Source organism: Meles meles, chromosome 10, assembly GCF_922984935.1.
Source record: "Meles meles chromosome 10, mMelMel3.1 paternal haplotype, whole genome shotgun sequence".
Lineage (NCBI taxonomy): Eukaryota > Metazoa > Chordata > Mammalia > Carnivora > Mustelidae > Meles > Meles meles.
In genome coordinates, this window is record NC_060075.1 from 15,291,958 (window position 1) to 15,309,794 (window position 17,837).

At 46.8% G+C, this 17,837-nt stretch overlaps 1 protein-coding gene across 1 annotated transcript; it reads right to left on the reverse strand.

The window, feature by feature from the left end:
- Window positions 1–796: 796 nt before the first annotated feature.
- Window positions 797–7,531, reverse strand: TMEM213 (transmembrane protein 213). The gene is made up of 3 exons (XM_046021531.1): window positions 7,296–7,531; window positions 3,300–3,371; window positions 797–2,469 (listed from the first exon to the last, which is right to left on the reverse strand). Exons 1-3 carry the CDS (start codon window positions 7,450–7,452, stop codon window positions 2,300–2,302), a joined length of 399 nt encoding a protein of 132 aa, XP_045877487.1. The 5' UTR covers window positions 7,453–7,531; the 3' UTR covers window positions 797–2,299.
- Between the last annotated feature and the right edge of the window lie 10,306 nt (window positions 7,532–17,837).

Sequence of the window (17,837 nt, forward strand, 5' to 3'; positions counted from 1 at the left end):
ACGTGATACAGATAGCAGCTACGTATTACTCACCTTAGTGTAGTCTAAGTACCTTCATGTCGCTCAGATCCGAGGGGATGTTCCGGCTTTCTGCTTCTACGGCAGCAAATGAGGGGGGCGCCTGCGTGGCTCAGTTGGTTAAGGGTCCGCCTGTCAGTTTCAGCTCAGATCATCTCAGGGTGGTGAGATCAAGCCCCGCGTGGGGCCCCACGCTCAGTGGGGAGTCCACTGGAGATTCTCTCTCCCTCTGCCCTTCCCCCACTCGCCCTCTCTCTCTAAATGATAATAATAATAAAGGAGCAAATGAAATTCTTGGGGAGGTCTGGTATCTAGAGGAGGTAAGAGCCATGCTGCTGTGGTGGCAAGGACCGGCCTCACCCCCACCTCTTCCGCGCGGCACCCCCAGCTAGCCCTCCAGGCTTTGGCAACCGAGTTTGTAACCACGGCTGTGTCCGATTCCTACATTCTCTGCTTCAGAAGCTGACATTCCCCAAGGTGAAGTGACTCATTTTTGTTCACATTGGCCAGCCATCAACCTCCATTTCCCTTCTCTCTGTTGCTTTTCAGAGGTCGTGTTCTCACCACGAGGTCACACTGTTTTATTTCAAAAATGCTTGCGGATGTTAAATCCCAGGGGGGTCCTTACTGACTCTTTCCGTCTCTAAGGATTTCAACCATCACATCCTGTGGAAACTCTTCTCAAACAGCTAAAAAAGCAGAACCTGCTCGTGTGTGTTCGTAACATGGCACGGGGCGTCACACAGACACTTGTTCATGCACTCACTTAGCGTGGGGGCACAGTAAATCCATCCATTTTATTGGCTAAACCACGGAGAATCAGAAAAGAGCCGACTAAGCCAGGCAAAGTTCCTTCAGTTCCCACTGTCGGGGAAATCTACCTAGATTTTCTGAAAGAACCCAGGAAACGCTTCTTCAAGGGCCGCTTGCTTCCTTGTGCATAATTTTTTGGTTGTTCAGTCTAAATACATGTGTCACCACACAGGGCCGCCGTGTCTCGTAATAAGAAGAATCGTTTTGTTCTTCCTTCCTTCTGATGAACCCGCTCTCCTCTCCTCTGACCCACAACCCCCTCCCCCCATGTTCCCAGCGACCAGCAACATCCTTGTGCAGGGTAAGCGGGAAGCAAACCGGCTTCTGTGGAGATGGGTTATTTCAACCCTTTCTAGAAAAGTGAAGTTCTCTACACAGAATGAGAGTCATAAATTCATCTCAGGCCAGGACCTGCTCATTGGTGTGTTCATTCATTCATTCATTCATTCATTCATTCATCATTCATTCATTCATGGGACAGGTGAGGAGGAACTTTCTCCAGGAGCAGGACGAAGTCTCCCCTGACTGTATATTCATGAGGACTGCACTTCAGGGCCGGGCAGACGCCCCTGAGAACACCGGCTCTGGGTCCCCCAAGGCTACGAGGGAAGGCATTTGGGCTGGACTTTGAGGCCTGGGCTTCCGTCTGGAGGCGGAGGGCCTGGCAGCAGGAAGTGGGAGATGTTGGGACAAGGACTGGGTCCCCGGAGGCCTGAGGCGCGGGGACGCAGACGCCGGGAAGGAGAATGGAAAGCCAGCCCTGTGAGAGGTTCGGGGGTGAGGCTTCACAGAAGGTCGTCCGCAGGGGGCGACAGCACCGCACTGACAGCGGCCCTGTCGTGGGGAGGACCCCGTGGGGAGGACCCCGTGGGGGAGGACGTGCCGGACCTCGGTGAGGACTGAACCGAAAAGGCCTGAGGCAAGGCAGGGGCGATGTAGGAAGGCCAGAGCCGGGCTGCGGGGGGCGGAGGGGTGTGGGTGTGGGAGGGGGCAGGACCGCCCTGGAGGACAATGTTGAAGAAAGGACAAGAGCGCGAGAAGCAATGCACGAAGGGGTGGGGCGGGGGGAGGACGCTGGGCCGGTCAAAGGCAAGTCCTACATTTCAGAATGCCAGGGATGCCCTTGAATGAACCGAGAGATGGAACACAATGGCCTGTTTGGGGTGAGAGGGTTCTGAGCTTAGCTCCGAAGAACGTGCGGACAAAAGTCAAAGTCACGTCGCGCCGAGGGGATCCAGACAGAGACGGTGGGCGCTCTGCACGCACGAACGCCTCGTGGATTTCGGTGGGGGGCAGCCCTGGCCTTTCTTCCTCGGATCCCCCTTTCCTTCTTCCTTCTCTTGAGGAAGTCACCGCAGCGCGGAGGTGAAACACCTGGAGCCGCGCCCCGCCCTCCCCCTCCCGCGCGGTGACCCGCGGTTGGGTGGCGACCCATGGGCTCATGGGCTCGGGGCTCAGGGTCTAAGCCTCATGCTTGCAAATCCTTGGGCTCGTCCGGCGTGAGCTTCATCAGTTTGTCCACGCAGAGCAGGATGAGGGTGAGGAACCACAGGCTCCAGCCCACGGCCGCCGCGATCCAGCCGTACTCGTCCACGCCCGTGTGGCAGCACCGAGCCGCCTGGGGGCAGAAGTCCACGTCTGGGGGGGAAGGGAGAGCAAGAACAGCAGGGCGCATGGCACCCGCCCACCCAGCTCCTCCTCCGAGGGTTGTAAGAACAAGCAAGGGGTCAGAGGAGAGCTAGCGTTCACTAAAGGACGCCGCACCCTGTGTCAGGTGCTTCCCACAGGCTCCCGAGGCAGTAACTCACCAGAGGTCCCCAGACAGCAGAACAGGACTCAAACCCAAGTCTGAAGGGATCCAAAGCCGTGAACTTAATCTCTACCTATTATTCTCTACTTAATCTCTACCTATTATCTACCTGTTCCCCTCCTTTGGAAATGTCCAGAGGTAAACCCATTTGGTTATCCAGGGAGGGGCCGCAGAAAGGGAGCCAGACAGAGAATAAAACAACACTGTCTTATGAATTGGACCCAGGGTAACAGTACTCCCTGCTTTAGGAAGTACTGAGCTCCTTGCCATTGGGAGTAATCAAGCAGAGGATGGACAGAAATATGCAAAGGGTATCAAAACAAAGCTCCTGCGCTGGGCAGAAGCTGGACTGGCGGATTTTTATGGTTTTCTGCCTTCTAAGTTTCTAATGTGTCTTTGGTTGCTCTGCTGTGGATGGGTCATGAAAGCCATCTGTACCAGAGATTGTGAGCCTACCTCAAGGCCAAGGCTGAGATAGCTTTTTCAATGTGCTGTGCAGGAAGTTCTGGGGACCACGAACAAACCACACCAGGGCACAGGAAGGCCAGGCAGGCACTGTGCCACCAGACCCCCATCAAGAGAAAGCAAGCAGGCTTTGATTCCCCTCCCAGATTCAGGGCCAGCTCTGGGGTGAGGCCAGTAGCCAGGAAAAGCTTACTGGGGCACTGTTCCAGGCTTCCGGGATCTGGGTGCTGGGTGGTCAAGGTTGAGTTGTCGCTGTTCCTCGCTTCTGGAAGAAAAGACAAAAGAGGGTCTTGGGCAGTAGGAAAATCCATCCCTAGGCATAGCCTTTGAAATCTTTTTTTGTGAATTCACAGTGATACTGCAAAAGTATTATAGAAGTCCCGGTCTAGGTACTTTAAGACTTCATGCAGCAAAGCTAACCCTCTGTTCTGGACTGAGCTGTCCCGTCCAAGTTCATTGAAGTCCTAACCCATGGTAGTGACTGCATGTGGAGAAAGGGCCTTTAAAGAGGTTAAATCAATGGGCGCCTGGGTGGCTCAGTGGGTTAAGTCGCTGGGCCTTCGGCTCAGGTCATGATCCCAGGGTCCTGCGATCGAGTCCCGAATCGGGCTCTCTGCTCAGCAGGGAGTCTGCTTCCCTCTCTCTCTGCCTGCCTCTCTGCCTACTTGTGATCTCTCTGTCAAATAAATAAATAAAATCTTTAAAAAAAAAAGAGGTTAAATCAAGGTTAAATGGAGTCATTTGGGTGGGTCCCCATCCTGTATGACTGGCGTCCTGCGAGAAGAGGAAGAGACACCAGGCTTGCACCTGCAGAGGAGAGACTGGGTGAGGTCACTGTCAGAAGGTGGCTTCGGGAGAAGACAAGCCTGCTGACACCTGGAATCGTCACAGCTGTCAAAAAAGAAATTTCTGTTGTCTAAGCCACCGAGTCTGTGCTATGTCGTTATGGCAACAAAGAAATACAGTCCCCTTTGCCTTTCCCTACTGTCATTCGGAGACGGTTTATCTGCATGTCTCATGCATTCGGGGCTTCACAGCTCATGTCCTTCATATCTCACCCTTCAGTGGCCAACGCTTGCTGCAAATAGCTTTCCAAACACTGTTTTAGCTATTTCCCATGCAAAGAGCTACGTGTAGAAATGGTTTCTTTCATCTATATGAGAACGATCACTTAACAAGCTCGAATGTCTTCTCGTAACGGTCTCTAATTCTCTTCAAAAATTTGAATGACTAGGGGCACCTGGGTGGCTCAGTGGGTTAAAGCCTCTGCCTTCAGCTCAGGTCATGAACCCAGGGTCCTGGGATTGAGCCCCGCATTGGGCTCTCTGCTCAGCAGGGAGCCTGCTTCTTCCTCTCTCTCTCTCTGCCTGTCTCTCTGCCTACTTGTGATCTCTGTCTGTCAAATAAATAAATAAAATCTTTAAAAGAAAAATTTGAACGACTGAATGTTGAAATCTGACTTTGATTCTTGACTTCTGATGGTTATGCTGGTATACCTCAGGCAGATGGTTATCAAAAAAATCCAACACTATGCAACCAAGTCCAGAGGTGGCTAGAATTTGCAGCCTCCAGAGTTGCCTCTTGATCAGGAAGTAAAGAGCACAAAGGCAAAAAGAACTTTCGTGGGAATTCTCAAAGTTCTGTCAGACTGTGGGGGTGAGGTGGAGCACGAAAAACCATTGTCTGCTTTCCCTTTCATGACTGAGACTGAGAAGATGGATGATCTAGGTCTGCTCTGTCCAATATGGCAACTTGTAGCTATTTAAATTTATTAAAATGGAATTACAAAATCAACTTCCTAATCATATTAGCCACATGTCAAGCGTTCCGTTACCACATTGGATCACCACATTCCGGAACCCTACCATCCTGGAAACACAGCACAGACATGGAACATTTCTGTAGAGGCCGCTTTTAGACAACAGGCATGAGCTCTGGAAACTTGATCAGGGCAAAAGGGCCCACAGAAACCCCCAGCTGAAAGCAAGCAGGGTCACGAAGCCTCGAAATAGCCACCCACCCTGACCCATTCCAACCAGGCACAGTTCCCTGGAACAGGGAAATTTCTCTCTGTTCCCATGCTCCTTCGCTCTGCCCTGGAACTACAGCCCCTCACCACCACCTCGAGGCAGTCTCTCCCTGGCTGTCCTGCCCACTACCCCTTGCAGTGAACTCAGTAAACTTCTTTCTCCTTTGTTCTGCTTGGGGGGAATTCTCTCACTATTGGTATGGCTGGCTCTCATCCCATCGGGACACCCCGCAACTTCCATCATCAAAAAAATTTTTATTAGATAGTGTTAGTCTAGGTCGATCAAGACTAAGAGGTCAATTGCAAAGAATTGTTCTGGAAATTAATTATATGCTGTTCAGCTTCCTTAAGGATGCAAAAAAAAAAAAAAAGTACTTTGCAAACTCTTAAGGCCCCACTGATTCTAGAGCAGTGTGTCCTTCTAGGGCAGTGTGTCCTTCAAAGGAGCTTATTGTCATGCCGCAGGACAAGTCAGGAAGAAACTCCTTGTTTAGCCAAAGCCATGAAATTGCTGCTCAGACTAATTTTATGCCACCCACCCACCCAGGCCACTCCAATGTCCTGCCTGAAGTATAGTAATTACCTTGACAAAATCTGATTGTTACTGTAAATTATTTACAACTAAATGGCTTAGGACCTGGTCTTTATTTGTTTTGGAGAAATTGATTCCTCCACATTTAATTTCCCTTAACTTCCTTGGCCTTGACTTTCATCTCCCCTCTGCCCTCGAATGGGAGTCGTCCCTATCTAGAGCAAGTGGATGGAAAAAACCTATTTAATCTGTTGCGTATTATGTGAAAGCATTTGAAATCGCCATTTCGATAGGTCAAAAATTTTTTCAATATCGGTGATTTTGTATGATTCGAACTGAATAGTCTACTTAATAATTTCTAAGAATTTAAATCTCATCTTCCTCCCTCATAAGCACAGCCAGTCAGGGACTAGTCCCACTTGGGGTCACTTCCAAAGTACTGGGTGCTGGAAACACCCAACAATTAAGTGCAGTTAAATTTGTCAAGTTTTTTGAGAGCCTATTATGAGCAAGTCACTATGAGGGTAAACAAACGAAAGAAACGAAACATTTATTTAGGAAGCGGTATTGGAAAAAAAGAACATGCTAACATTCATTGTTTACCCTGTGCTGATTTACTAAAAGTTCTTTATATGCAGTAGTCTCGTTTCATCTTTAGGACAACCCTATATACATAAGTGCTACGATTATTCTCACGGTATGAATGAGAAAACTAGGGCACAGAGACGTTAAGTGATTTGCTCAAGGTTGCACAGCTCGTAAGTTGTGGAAGCCAGACCTGAGCTGAGGCTGAGTGGCTAGAGCTCACGCTCTGAACCTGCAAAGGAGAGGCGGTGAGGGTAAGGGAGACAGATAGAGCTCTGAGGGGTTATCATGGGTTGGTTTTGAGAGAGGGAACTCTGTCAAGGACAAGGCAGGAGCTGCAGAGCAGAGATCAAAGCCAGAGGCCCCAGCCAGGAGCATGAGAGTGTGGGGTGCAGAACCCAGCCTAAGAGAGCAAGCCAGGGGCTGCTACCAAGCCCTCTCATCTGGAAACAGAGAGGGCAACAACTCAACATCTCCTGTGCTCGGGAAGGGGGGAGCATTGCAGACAGTGTTGGGCAGCGTTCCTGTCTGAGGATATTCAGAAAGTTGCAAAGGAAGCACAGCGCCCAGGGAGGGACTGAGGACCTTAGGGGAGGATCAGGAGTACAAAGTGGGAATTGCAAACCACAATAGCCAGGGGCACGGGGAAGGAACCATTGAAACGCAGCAAACCAATAAAATGTCACTTTAGGCCAGACCCGTCCTTGGATGAGAGAGACCGTGGGTACATTGCTTTTTCCTCTTTCTTTGTGGCAAAGTCCACTTGAGGTGGTTAATCCTGTCCAAGCTGAGGTACCCAGCATTTGACCAGGGGCTCAGGTAAACGTTGGACACCCCCCACGCCAACCCACCACCTTCTGTCTAATCCTTCAGGTGAGAGCTGTTTGCCCTTTGCTTTGTGCGGGACCAATCCTAGCCAAAGAATCTTCCTCCTTCTCTCTCCCTCCTCCCGCCCTCTTCCTCCCTCCTCCCTCCTTCCCTCTCCTCCTCCTTTTCTCCCTCCCCCTCCCCAGCCTGGCCAAGAATAAAGCCCACAGTTCTACCTGCCAAACAAGCCAAGTGGAAGGAGGCAAAGACCAGGCCGAGGGCCAGGGCAGCCCAGGGTGCAGAGGTGAGGCGCTTCATGCCGAAGAGGGAGAGGGAGAGGGAGGCGTCTGTCCGCACTATCCCTGCAGAGGTGCACCGAGGGCTGTGTGTCATGTGTCCCGTGTGGACCGTGTCCTGTGGGAGCTGCAAAGCAGTGCTGTCAGAGGTGAATTTCTGCTCGTGTTTGGGGGAAGAGAGAGGGGGTGGAGCAAAAGAAACCAGCTGTCACTCCTCGCTCTTACCTCTTCAGGAGGGAAGCTGAGCTATGTTGGCTGGGGGAGGAGGGAAGGGATAATTTATGCAATTCTGCCTTGAGTTCATTGGTTATCCCTGCTGATAAAAGAGCGGGCCAGGGGGCGCCTGGGTGGCTCAGTGGTTTAAGCTGCTGCCTTCAGCTCAGGTCATGATCTCAGGGTCCTGGGATCGAGTCCCGCATCGGGCTCTCTGCTTGGCAGGGAGCCTGCTTCCTCCTCTCTCTCTCTCTCTGCCTGCCTCTCTCCCTACTTGTGATCTCTATCTGTCAAATAAATAAATAAAATCTTTAAAAAAAAAAAAATTTAAAAGAGCGGGCCGGAGTGGAGTTTTGTGCCCTGCCAGCTCCTTGAGGTTGAGTTGGCTGCTGCTTTCATCTGCCCAGTGTAGCCCTGGATCCTTGATTCTCTCTAGTCCAGTATTTACTGACAGCTACTATGTGTACTGCACTATGCTAGAGTGTGGGAATGGCTGCCCTTGAAGTCCTTTCACTACAGACACATGTCATCCAAACACAGAGCAATGTTTCGGGCATGACTGGGGAAGGACAGAGTGCTTTGGGTTCTTGGCAGCAAGAAGCTACATCGGCAGATGGGATGCTTCAAGACCAACATTGGTGTTGGAGTTGCGCCTTGAAGGGCGAATAGAATTTTCACAAAGAGAAGAGGAGGGCACTGTAGGCAGGAGGGACAGAGGAGTCAAGGGCCAGAGGTAAGGGGTCCTTGGGAGTCCACTGTGAGTCCACTGCAGCACAGATAACAGGACGCGACCTGAGGAGCGGGAGAAGGGGAAGTGACCAGCGATCCGTGAGACTGAGACTGGTGTGCTAGGCTGGGGGGGTTTGAAACAACCAGGAGGCAAAAGAAAGTCTTTGTGAAGGTTTTGAACCTAAGAGTAACACTTATTGAACACCCCCCATTTATTTATTTATTTATTTATTTATTTATTTTTAAAGATTTTATTTATTTATTTGACAGACAGATCACAAGTAGGCAGAGAGGCAGGCAGAGATAGAGGAGGAAGCAGGCTCCCCACTGAGCAGAGAGCCCGATGTGGGGCTCGATCCCAGGACCCTGGGATCATGACCTGAGCTGAAGGCAGAGGCTTAACCCACTGAGCCACCCAGGCGCCCCGAACACCCCCCATTTATATGAAAGGCATCGTCGTAGGCATTTGGGACTCAACGATGCCTGATGTGATCCTACTCTTGATCCCACTCATGGTCCAGCAGTGAGACCAGCCATAAAGAAAGATGTGTGGTGCAGTATGGTAAGACTCAAACACGGGTGTCTTCTACAGCTGTGGGAATACACGAGAGAGTGGTTCAATCTGCCTGAGAGCAAGGGAAGCATTCACGGGAGAAGTGACATTTGGGCTGGGTATTGAAGTTTGCAAACACAGGTGGGAGCTGATGGAACAGCCCACACAGGGGAAAGAGGATTGTCTGGGGGCCTGCAGGCCCAACCATGTATAGATAAGTAGGCTGTCTTTGTGCCCAAGGGCTGGCCTGGTCAAGAAAATGAAAGATAAAGTCCGGCTGGTTCAAAGCTCTGCGGAAGGACATGTAAGCCATGTGTCATCTCGGGGTAAGGGCGTCTTACTGGAGACATCAGCCCAGAGGAGGCATTTTTTTCTAATTTGCCCAAAAGTACAAATGAGTGGTGGCCCTGTAGTCTCGAGTTGGAGGGTTTGGAGCAGAAGTGCTTTAAGAAGGCTAACCTGCAGGGGACGGCGCACACATCCACGTTAGACCTACCGCTTGGTGGAACGTACAGTTACCAAGCCCCTGCTGTGTGCTGGGCGTTAGCTATGGGAGGGGTTTCTGAAGTGACTCAGGCACCACAGTCCTTGTCCTCAAGGAGCTCAGGGCCTGGTGAGAAAGAGAGAGAGAAAGGAACAATGACAATACAATAAAATAAGTGTGGCAAGGAAGTCTCGATGAAGAATGGGAAAATCATGGAGGAGGGTTGGGGACTAGGGGGTTCAGTGAACATTTCATAATAAGGAAGGCATTTTGACCTGAACCTTGAAATCTGTGTGGTCCGCCAGGCACGGGAAAAGGGGACAGTGTGTGTGCAAGACCCGTGAGGCATGAACGCATGCTTCTTGTCTGGGGAGTAGTCACTGTCTTGGGAGCATGGAGTGGGCTGAGGATGTGTCTGGCTTGACTAAGAACAGATCATAAATGGTCCTGAATGCCAGACAAAGCAGACTGGCCTCTATTTTACCACTGGGGCACCTTATAGGGAACTTGTACATGTGAACATCTTTATATTTCAGAAACATGGAAGATAGATCCACAGAGGGCAAGCCTGGATTCAGAGAGGTCCTCTAAGATGCTATTGCAAAAATCCCAGCCAGACAGGGCACCTGACTGGCTCAGCGGGTAGACCATGCCGCTCTTGATCTTGGCATTGCGAGTTCTAGCCCCATGTTGAACATAAAGCTTACTTTAAAAAAAAAAAAAATCCCAGCCAGAGATCCAAAGAGCCCTGAATAAAAAGCTGGACTGAGGATAGAGAAGAGGGAGCAGAATCAAGAGGCATTTATCTGGCTGAATCAACAGAAGGGAACCCAGGGAGTGGCTTCCCCAGGTTCCAGCTGGGGCTGGTGGGTGGCCATGGAGTCAGCCTGGGGTAGAATTCCAGTCCAGCTTTTCTTGGCTGAGTGGCCCTGGCAAGTTACTTTATACCTCAGGTTCGTTATCTGACAAGGACTAAGATCCATCTCATGGCTTGTTATGACGCCTGAATGAAGTGAACCACGTGAAGGTTTCCCCGCAGTGCTGCGAGCCAGTGGTAGTAAACACTCAGTAAATGTTAACTCTTACTTGAACAGAAGGATCTTACGTAGAAAATGTGGGATGGAGGTAGTTCTCGGGAAAAAATGATGAAATCGATGTGTTGATTTATTGATACCCTGCGTGAGTCCAAAAAGGGTTGAAGGAAGCTTCCCTACGATTAATTAAGCCAGATAAAATAAATTTAAAACGAATGGGAAGAAATGAGGCCAAGGGAAAGCTAGGGGAGGAAATAGAAGAGGGATCTCTGAGTGACTTTAGAGCACAAAATGGCACACATGTTTTCTAAGCTTTGCATTGACTGTGGGAAGAGGATAGGGTCATCTGCCTGCAGGTCACCTGCATGACTCATGGGCTCCCCAGATGAAAAACAACAGAGTGAGTACAACCACTCTTGATACCAGAACGAGAGACATTTTTCTCCTTGGGTCCTCCACAGAGATGACATGACTTAATGGGATGGACCCTATTCTCGACATTTCCTTCACAGTAAACCCCGCAATCAGCCTCAGAGACTAGGGCTGATTTATCCCACGGATGCTAGAGATGACAGCGGTGCCTGGAGTTCAACATTTTCGAGGGTCTCGAAAATGTGGGACACCTGAAAAGAGGTTCTTGGCTCCAAAATATGAACAACGGACCGTGCATTTAGAAGGAAAAGATGACTTCAAAAGCAAAGTCATACAATTTGTTTTCAACATTTAAGCAGAAATGGATGTAAGGTGTTGGGTATGTCTTAATACGTTTGATGGGAGTAGAGCTTGTCCCTCTGAAATGATGACAGCCTGGGATGTGCAAAGCTTTGAAACAGCCCTGTCCAGGGTCATTGTTGATGGTGGTTTGAGTAGCACCCACTGATCTAAGCTGACGGCGTCCTATCGAATCATACCAGGGAAAGCAATTCTGGGAGTAGCGGTAGAGAAAGCAAGGACGATAACCTGTCCCCTGTCTCTTTCTTTTTAATACACTGTGGTTTGACCCGGGACTATTTTAGCTTGGGAGTTTGCAAGTCAATGGAAAGACAAACGTTCTCGTAGCAGATGAGAGGAATTTCTTATCCTAAAATAGGATAATATGGGCTTGATTGGTGTCTTATACCTCGTTAATCCCCAAAGTCTGGGCTGCATAGCAGATATTCTTACAAATATCACTTTTATGAGCCTTTTTTTAAAAAAACAGGTCTATACTTGATAACTCTGTGCAGATGGCTACCTCACCTAGCAACTCTCTCATACATTTTACATTAGGTTTGCTTTGGAGAGCGTACCGGGAAGTTGTGCTGCTCAAAGCTAGACATTCTCTGGGAACTTCCTCAAGATTATTTTTTTTTTAATGGTCGAGTTAAGTGTTTGATTACCTTTCAAAAAAAGTCCAGGCTAAAATGTGGCCAGCCTCCATGGTGGTGTTTGGGATGGGACTGGCCAAGACGGTGGGAGTTTCATGGCCCTCACTGCCCCCAGTTTTATGTTTTCCCTGATAAAATTGCATTTGAAAAAGAAAAGGAGGGGGGCACAGTGTTTCCTGTGGTGAAAGACTGAAAACCAGCATTCTGTGGGCTGGGGTGTTCTCCTATAGGTGGGATACTTTATGTGAAGGAAACTTCCCTTGTGATTCTGATAGGCCCCTTTCCTGTCCCTTCCATCCCTGGGAAGAGACCACTGGCTTTGAACTTGGGGCTTTCATTTCCAATGAACCCATCCTGAAGAGAAGCATGGCCCTAACCACAATTATGCGTGCTATGCCCTAACTTCTGATCAGAGGTGGGCCCATGGCTCTTTCAGCAGCGGACTTTGTCACACTCTGTTTTCACAAGATAATGGCAGTCTTCATTTGCCCATGGGACTGAGACATGTAGCTTTACCTGAGCAGGATCTGGTTTGCGGGGGAAATTAACCACACCCACTGCTGCTCAGTTATGGGTCTATAATTTGGAGACCGTGAGAAAGAAAAATGGAGTTCAATCCCGAGATCACGCCATAGGGATGACCAAAGTAACAAAGTGAACAAGGTCTTGAGCCCACCCTTTGGAAGCATTTTTGAACTGTTCCTGGGATAATTCATTCAACTATTGCACGAGGGGTGGGGGGTGGTACCAGGCCGAAGTGAGGTTAACAAATGGAGGAGATTTCTTCTTGGCAAAGGCCATCTTCCATGTGGGCCCTGGATCTCATTCCCTCCCATCTTCTTAGATTGCACTGCAATCTGTGAACATACTTTGAGGATTTCTATGTTTTGTTATTCATTAAGACGCATCATATGGCCATTTGGGGAAAACATTTGGCAGTGCTTGAAAAGAATGTGTCACGCAGTTGTGGGGTTCAGTGTTCCGTTTAAGTCCATTAGTGCTAATTGTGTGGCTCACATCTCCCGTATCCTTCCTGTTTTTAAAAATCTGGTCTGCTTATCCTGTCAAATACTGAGACAGATGACTGTGGATTTCTCTCTTTTCTTTGTAGTTGTGTCTATTTTAGCATTAAATAGTTGAGACTGTCATTAGGCCTCATGCCTAATTGACACCCTGGTGAATCGAACCTTCTTAAAAAAAATCACTTTGTAGTATCCCTCTCTATCTCTAGTGATACTTTGTGCCATCAAGTTCCCTTTGACATTACTACAGCTAAACCGCCCTTTTCCTTTGTTTCACGTGCTGGGCCTTTCCCCCTCATTTCTTTCAACTTTTCTAAATTCTTACTGTTTTGGATGTATACCTCACAAAAACGTAGTGTAGGATTTTTGTTTTTTAAACCTGGCCTTAGATTATTTACAATAGCCAAGCTATGGAAGCAATAAAAAACAAAACAAAACAAAACAAAACAACCTGGCCTTAGAATCTTTGTCTTTAATTTGGCCATCTAACCTGTGTATATGGGATGTATTGATAGCGATTGATTTAGGTTTGAATCGCCTTCTGACCAAGTGCTCTCTGGTTTTCCCATCTGTTTGACATCCCCTTTTCCTTTTTTCTCACCACTTTTGGATTGTGGGTTTTTTTTTTTTTTTTTGGTTTTTGTTTGTTTGTTTGTTTGTTTTTTAGAGATTACTGCAGGCATTCTTGTCTTTTCAAAGTCTAATATTGATACTTTTACCATCTTCCCAAACAATATGAAGAGCTTAGAACTTAATACTACTTGTCTACTCCTGATTTTTGTATCATTACAATTATGTATGTTAATGATACACATATATTTTTTATCCTGGTAACTCATCATTACTATTCTATACAGTGAATGTTTACTTACATTTATCCATGTATTTGCCACTTGATTGTTCTGGATTCCTTTCTGCAAGTCTTGTCTTCCAGCTATGATTCTTCTCCTTAGAGGATCTTCAGGTATTCCCATGGCGGAGTGATTAATGCTCTCAGTAGTTGTTTGTTAGGATATGTTTCTCTTCTTCCTTTATTCTTGAAAGTTATTGTCATTGAGTGCAAAATTTTAGTTTTTTTTTTTCTATCATTGCTTTAAAGATATCATTCTAGGGGCACCTGGGTGGCTCAGTGGGTTAAAGCCTCTGCCTTCAGCTCAGGTCATGATCCCAGGGTCCTGGGATCGAGCCCCGCATCGGGCTGTCTGCTCAGCAGGGATCGTGCCTTCCTCACTCTCTCTGCCTACTTGTGATCTGTCTGTCTGTCAGATAAATAAATAAAATCTTAAAAAAAAAAGATATCATTCTACTTCTTTTGACTTCTACTCTTTCTTTTGAGAACTGTCTGTTTAACTGTGTCCCTTGTAAGAAATTTGTCTCTTTTTAGTTTGGTTGTTTGAAACATTTTGCTTTCCTTTGGTTTTCATAAGTTTTATTACAATGTGTTTAAGTATGGGTTTCTTTTTATCTGTTTTCCTTGGGGTTTGTAGGTAATCGAATATGGAGTTTGATGTCTTTCATCAGTATTGAGACGTTGTCAGCCATCAAATACTACTGTTGTCCCATTCTTCTCTCTCTGTCTGGTCCTCCAGTTACACACAGGTTAGACTTTTCCACTATAGACTCTAATTCTCTAACCCTCTTCTTTATTCTCCATCCTTTGGTTTCATGGGCTTTATGCTGAATATTTTCTTCTGCCCTTTTATTAAATCTCTTATCATCTGTGTCTAATCAACTTTTATAATTATCCACTGGATTCTTAATTTCAGTCATTTTAGTTTTAGTTCTAGAATTTCCACTTTGTGGACTGTTAAATAGCTTTTTGCTCTATGGTCTCATTTTCCATCTTCATGACCAGAGTGAACATAATTAAAAAACCTGCTTCATAACATTGATATTTGTTCACCCTCATTTATCTGTTTTTATGGTCCATTATTTCTCCTGGTTGGTTTTCATTCATATCACTGTGGTTCCTTGTGTATGTGGTTATTTTTATTGTGTGCATAATTGCAATTACACACAGTTGTTTGTAGAAATAATTTGAGGCTTAGGATGAGTCATGATTTTTTGTTTTGTTTTTTTGTTTGTTTGTTTGTTTCGTTGCTTCAGGGGGGCCAACAACAATCTGCCACAATGTGTCTAGTCTCCAATACTGAGATATTTATAGCTAAGTTGTTGACTTTGTAAGGATTAATTTATTTTGGTCACCTATCCTATGTGCAGCTCTTTGGAAAACTTTTCCCCAAAGAAATTAGAGATAAGCACAAAAATGCATATCCAAGATTCTCCACCTCAACATTACAATATTTGTGAAAACGAGAGCTTAGAAGCAGCTTATAATGGGATAAAAGATAGCTTTTAAAACACTGTTTTACACTGATATTTAATTACTTGGAAAAACACTTGCTGTATAATACAAAGCCGGAAAACAGGATGTGAAACTGTATATTTAGTAGAATTCCAGTTTTGTAATATACATGCATATGCAAAGAAGCAGCTTGGGAAGCATCCTATCAAGATGTTGGCAGTGGCCATATCTGGAAGTAACACTTTGCAACAAATTTTATTTTCTTCTTTACACTTTTATAGGTCTTTCAGATTTTCTGCAATGAGTGTATATTACTCTTTTTTTTGAATATGTATTACTCTTATAATCAGGCGATAAAATCAAATTAATACATCTTAAAGTCTTTTTTAAAAAGATTTTATTTATTTATTTGACAGAGAAAGCACAAACAAGGGGAGCAGCAGGCAGAGGCAGAGGGAGAAACAGGCTCCTCACTAAGCAGGGAGCCTGACATGAGGCTCGATTCTAGGACCCTGGGATCATGACCTGAGCTAAAGGCAGACGCTTAATAGACTGAGCCACCCAGGCGCCCCCTGTTTGTTTGTTTGTTTGTTTTCAATTTTTAAAAAAATTAATACATTTTTAAAAAAGACCTTGGTGACACGGCCAGTCAAGCTTCTGAGTTTTGGTTTCGGGTCAGGTCGTGATCTCAGGGTGGGGAGATCAAGCCTCTTGTCAGGTTCCGTGCTCAGTGCAGAGTCTGCTTCAGGTTCTCTCCCTCTCCCTCAGCTTCTCCTACTTGTGCTCTTTCTCTCTCTAAAATAAATAAATGAATCTTGAATATTTCAGAAGAAAGCAATATAGTTACAATAGAGTAGATCGACTGCATTTAATAGTACTTATCGGGTGGCCTGGGAAAATTTTCAATGTCAGGGAATCTTCTTTCCCATCAGAAAAAAAATTTTAGGTGCTATTTATTTGTTTGTTTTAGAGAAAGAGAAAAAGGCAGGGAGGGGCAGAAGGAGAAGGACAGAGAGAGAGAGAGAGAGATTCTTAACCAGGCTCTATGCCCAGCACAGAGCTCAGTGTGGGGCTTGATCTCACAACACTCAGATCAGGCCTGAGCCAAAATAAAGAGTCAGATGTTTAACTGACTGAGCCACTCAGGTGCTCCCCTCAACCACCACCCCCCCCCACTAAAAAACTAATTAAATGTCAAGTTGCATGTGGTGTGGAGAATTGCTTACTGACAGATAGCCTCTGTTTTCGGGGTGCCCAAGGTATGCAACAGAAGGTCACACTCCAGAATGTTCAGGACATAAAGAAGACTAGAAATAAGACAGAGAAAAAAAATAGAATCTCAATGTTGGAAAGGGACCTCGAGGCCATCAGGCCCAATCCTTAACCTAGTAAGAATGTTCTCCTACAAAGAAAGTAGTATGTTAGAGAGCTCGGTAAGGCTGTATTTGTCCTCTCCTGTCCCTCGAGGTTGTTACTTGGACTTCTGCTGGAATGACTCACATAGAAGGCTTCTTACTAATTTTTTCAAAAGATTTATTTATTTATTTATTTTGGAGAGAGAGAGTGAGAGCATGAGCAGGAGAGAGGAGAGAGCATGAGGGAGAGGGAGAATCTGAAGTAGGCTCTGTGCTGAGCCCAATGTGGGCCTCGATCTCATGACCCTGAGATCATGACCTGAGCTGAAACCAAGAGCCGGACACTTCACTGCCTGCCGACCCTGTCGTTCCTGTTTCTTTCTAATTTTTAAGGCAGCCAGTTCTACTGTGGGACAGCTCTACCTGTTGGAAAAGTTAGTGAGTTACTAGCACCAAACAGGGAAGGGCATTTTAAGGTGAAGTTAATCCAGTGGGTGGGGAGGGCCTGTCCAGCTCTAAAACTCTACCATTGGCAATTGCTGGCTTCTTCATTCCCAGTCTTACTGTTTGTACAAGATATTTCTGTTGGCCCAACAGTGCTTGTGGTCAGCTTAATTTTTGTTTAGTAAACAGAGATGTATATTCTCAAAGAGTAATTTTAAGCTAAGGTTTTTGGACAATAAACTGCATGTTTGTGATAAACACTCAGCCCATTTTTCTTTTCTAGTTTGTCCACATGAAACTAAAAAGGATCAGAGAGATGAGTCAGACACTTTTGGCCCTTCTTCCCAGCCTCCATCTTCTTTCCTCTGGCTGTGTGCTTCTGGCTGCTTCTGGAACTTTCCTTCACTCTCTGTCGTTTGTCTGGGCTGCCCATGGCCTGGACAACCAGCTGTGAGTCAGGAGTCCCAGATTCCATTGTCGTGTTGTCTTCCTCTGTGTGACCTTGGAGGAGGTCACGTAACCTTGGTGATGATGGTACCCAAGAGAGGTGGTGGGGGCTCTCTGGGAGAGAGATACATGGGGGGAACATCCAGGGAAATGTTGCCCTCAATCCTTTGTGAGAAAATTTTTGTCTGGAGTCCCCAGGACCCTCCAGATGGGCTAGGTTATCCCTACAAGAGGTTTTGCTACCCATATTGCCTAATGCAAAGGGATGTTTTTACCCTGTGAGAGACAAACAGGAAACCAGCAGCGATGCTGTGAAGAGACTCTGAGAGTCTAGAGCCCATATTCTGCTTCCACTAATTCGCCGGTAGACCTTAGGCAAGGTCCTCCAGGGATTTCCTCATCCCTCCAGCAAGGGGATTGGACTTGATGATCCCTACATTTTCCTCCAGAGGTACAGTTCTGTGACTCTGTGTTCAACAGAGTATAGTTAATGGAGAAGCCAGTGGGGGTGGCCATCATGTGGAAAAGA

Excerpts from the sequence above, each read along its gene's own strand:
- TMEM213 (XM_046021531.1), bottom strand. The coding sequence starts at position 7,452 with ATGACACACAGCCCTCGGTGCACCTCTGCAGGGATAGTGCGGACAGAC. Across the intron at positions 3,372-7,295 it reads CCACTTGGCTTGTTTGGCAG|AAGCGAGGAACAGCGACAAC; the intron begins GTAGAACTGTGG and ends CTTTTCTTCCAG. Across the intron at positions 2,470-3,299 it reads AAGCCTGGAACAGTGCCCCA|ACGTGGACTTCTGCCCCCAG; the intron begins GTAAGCTTTTCC and ends CTTCCCCCCCAG.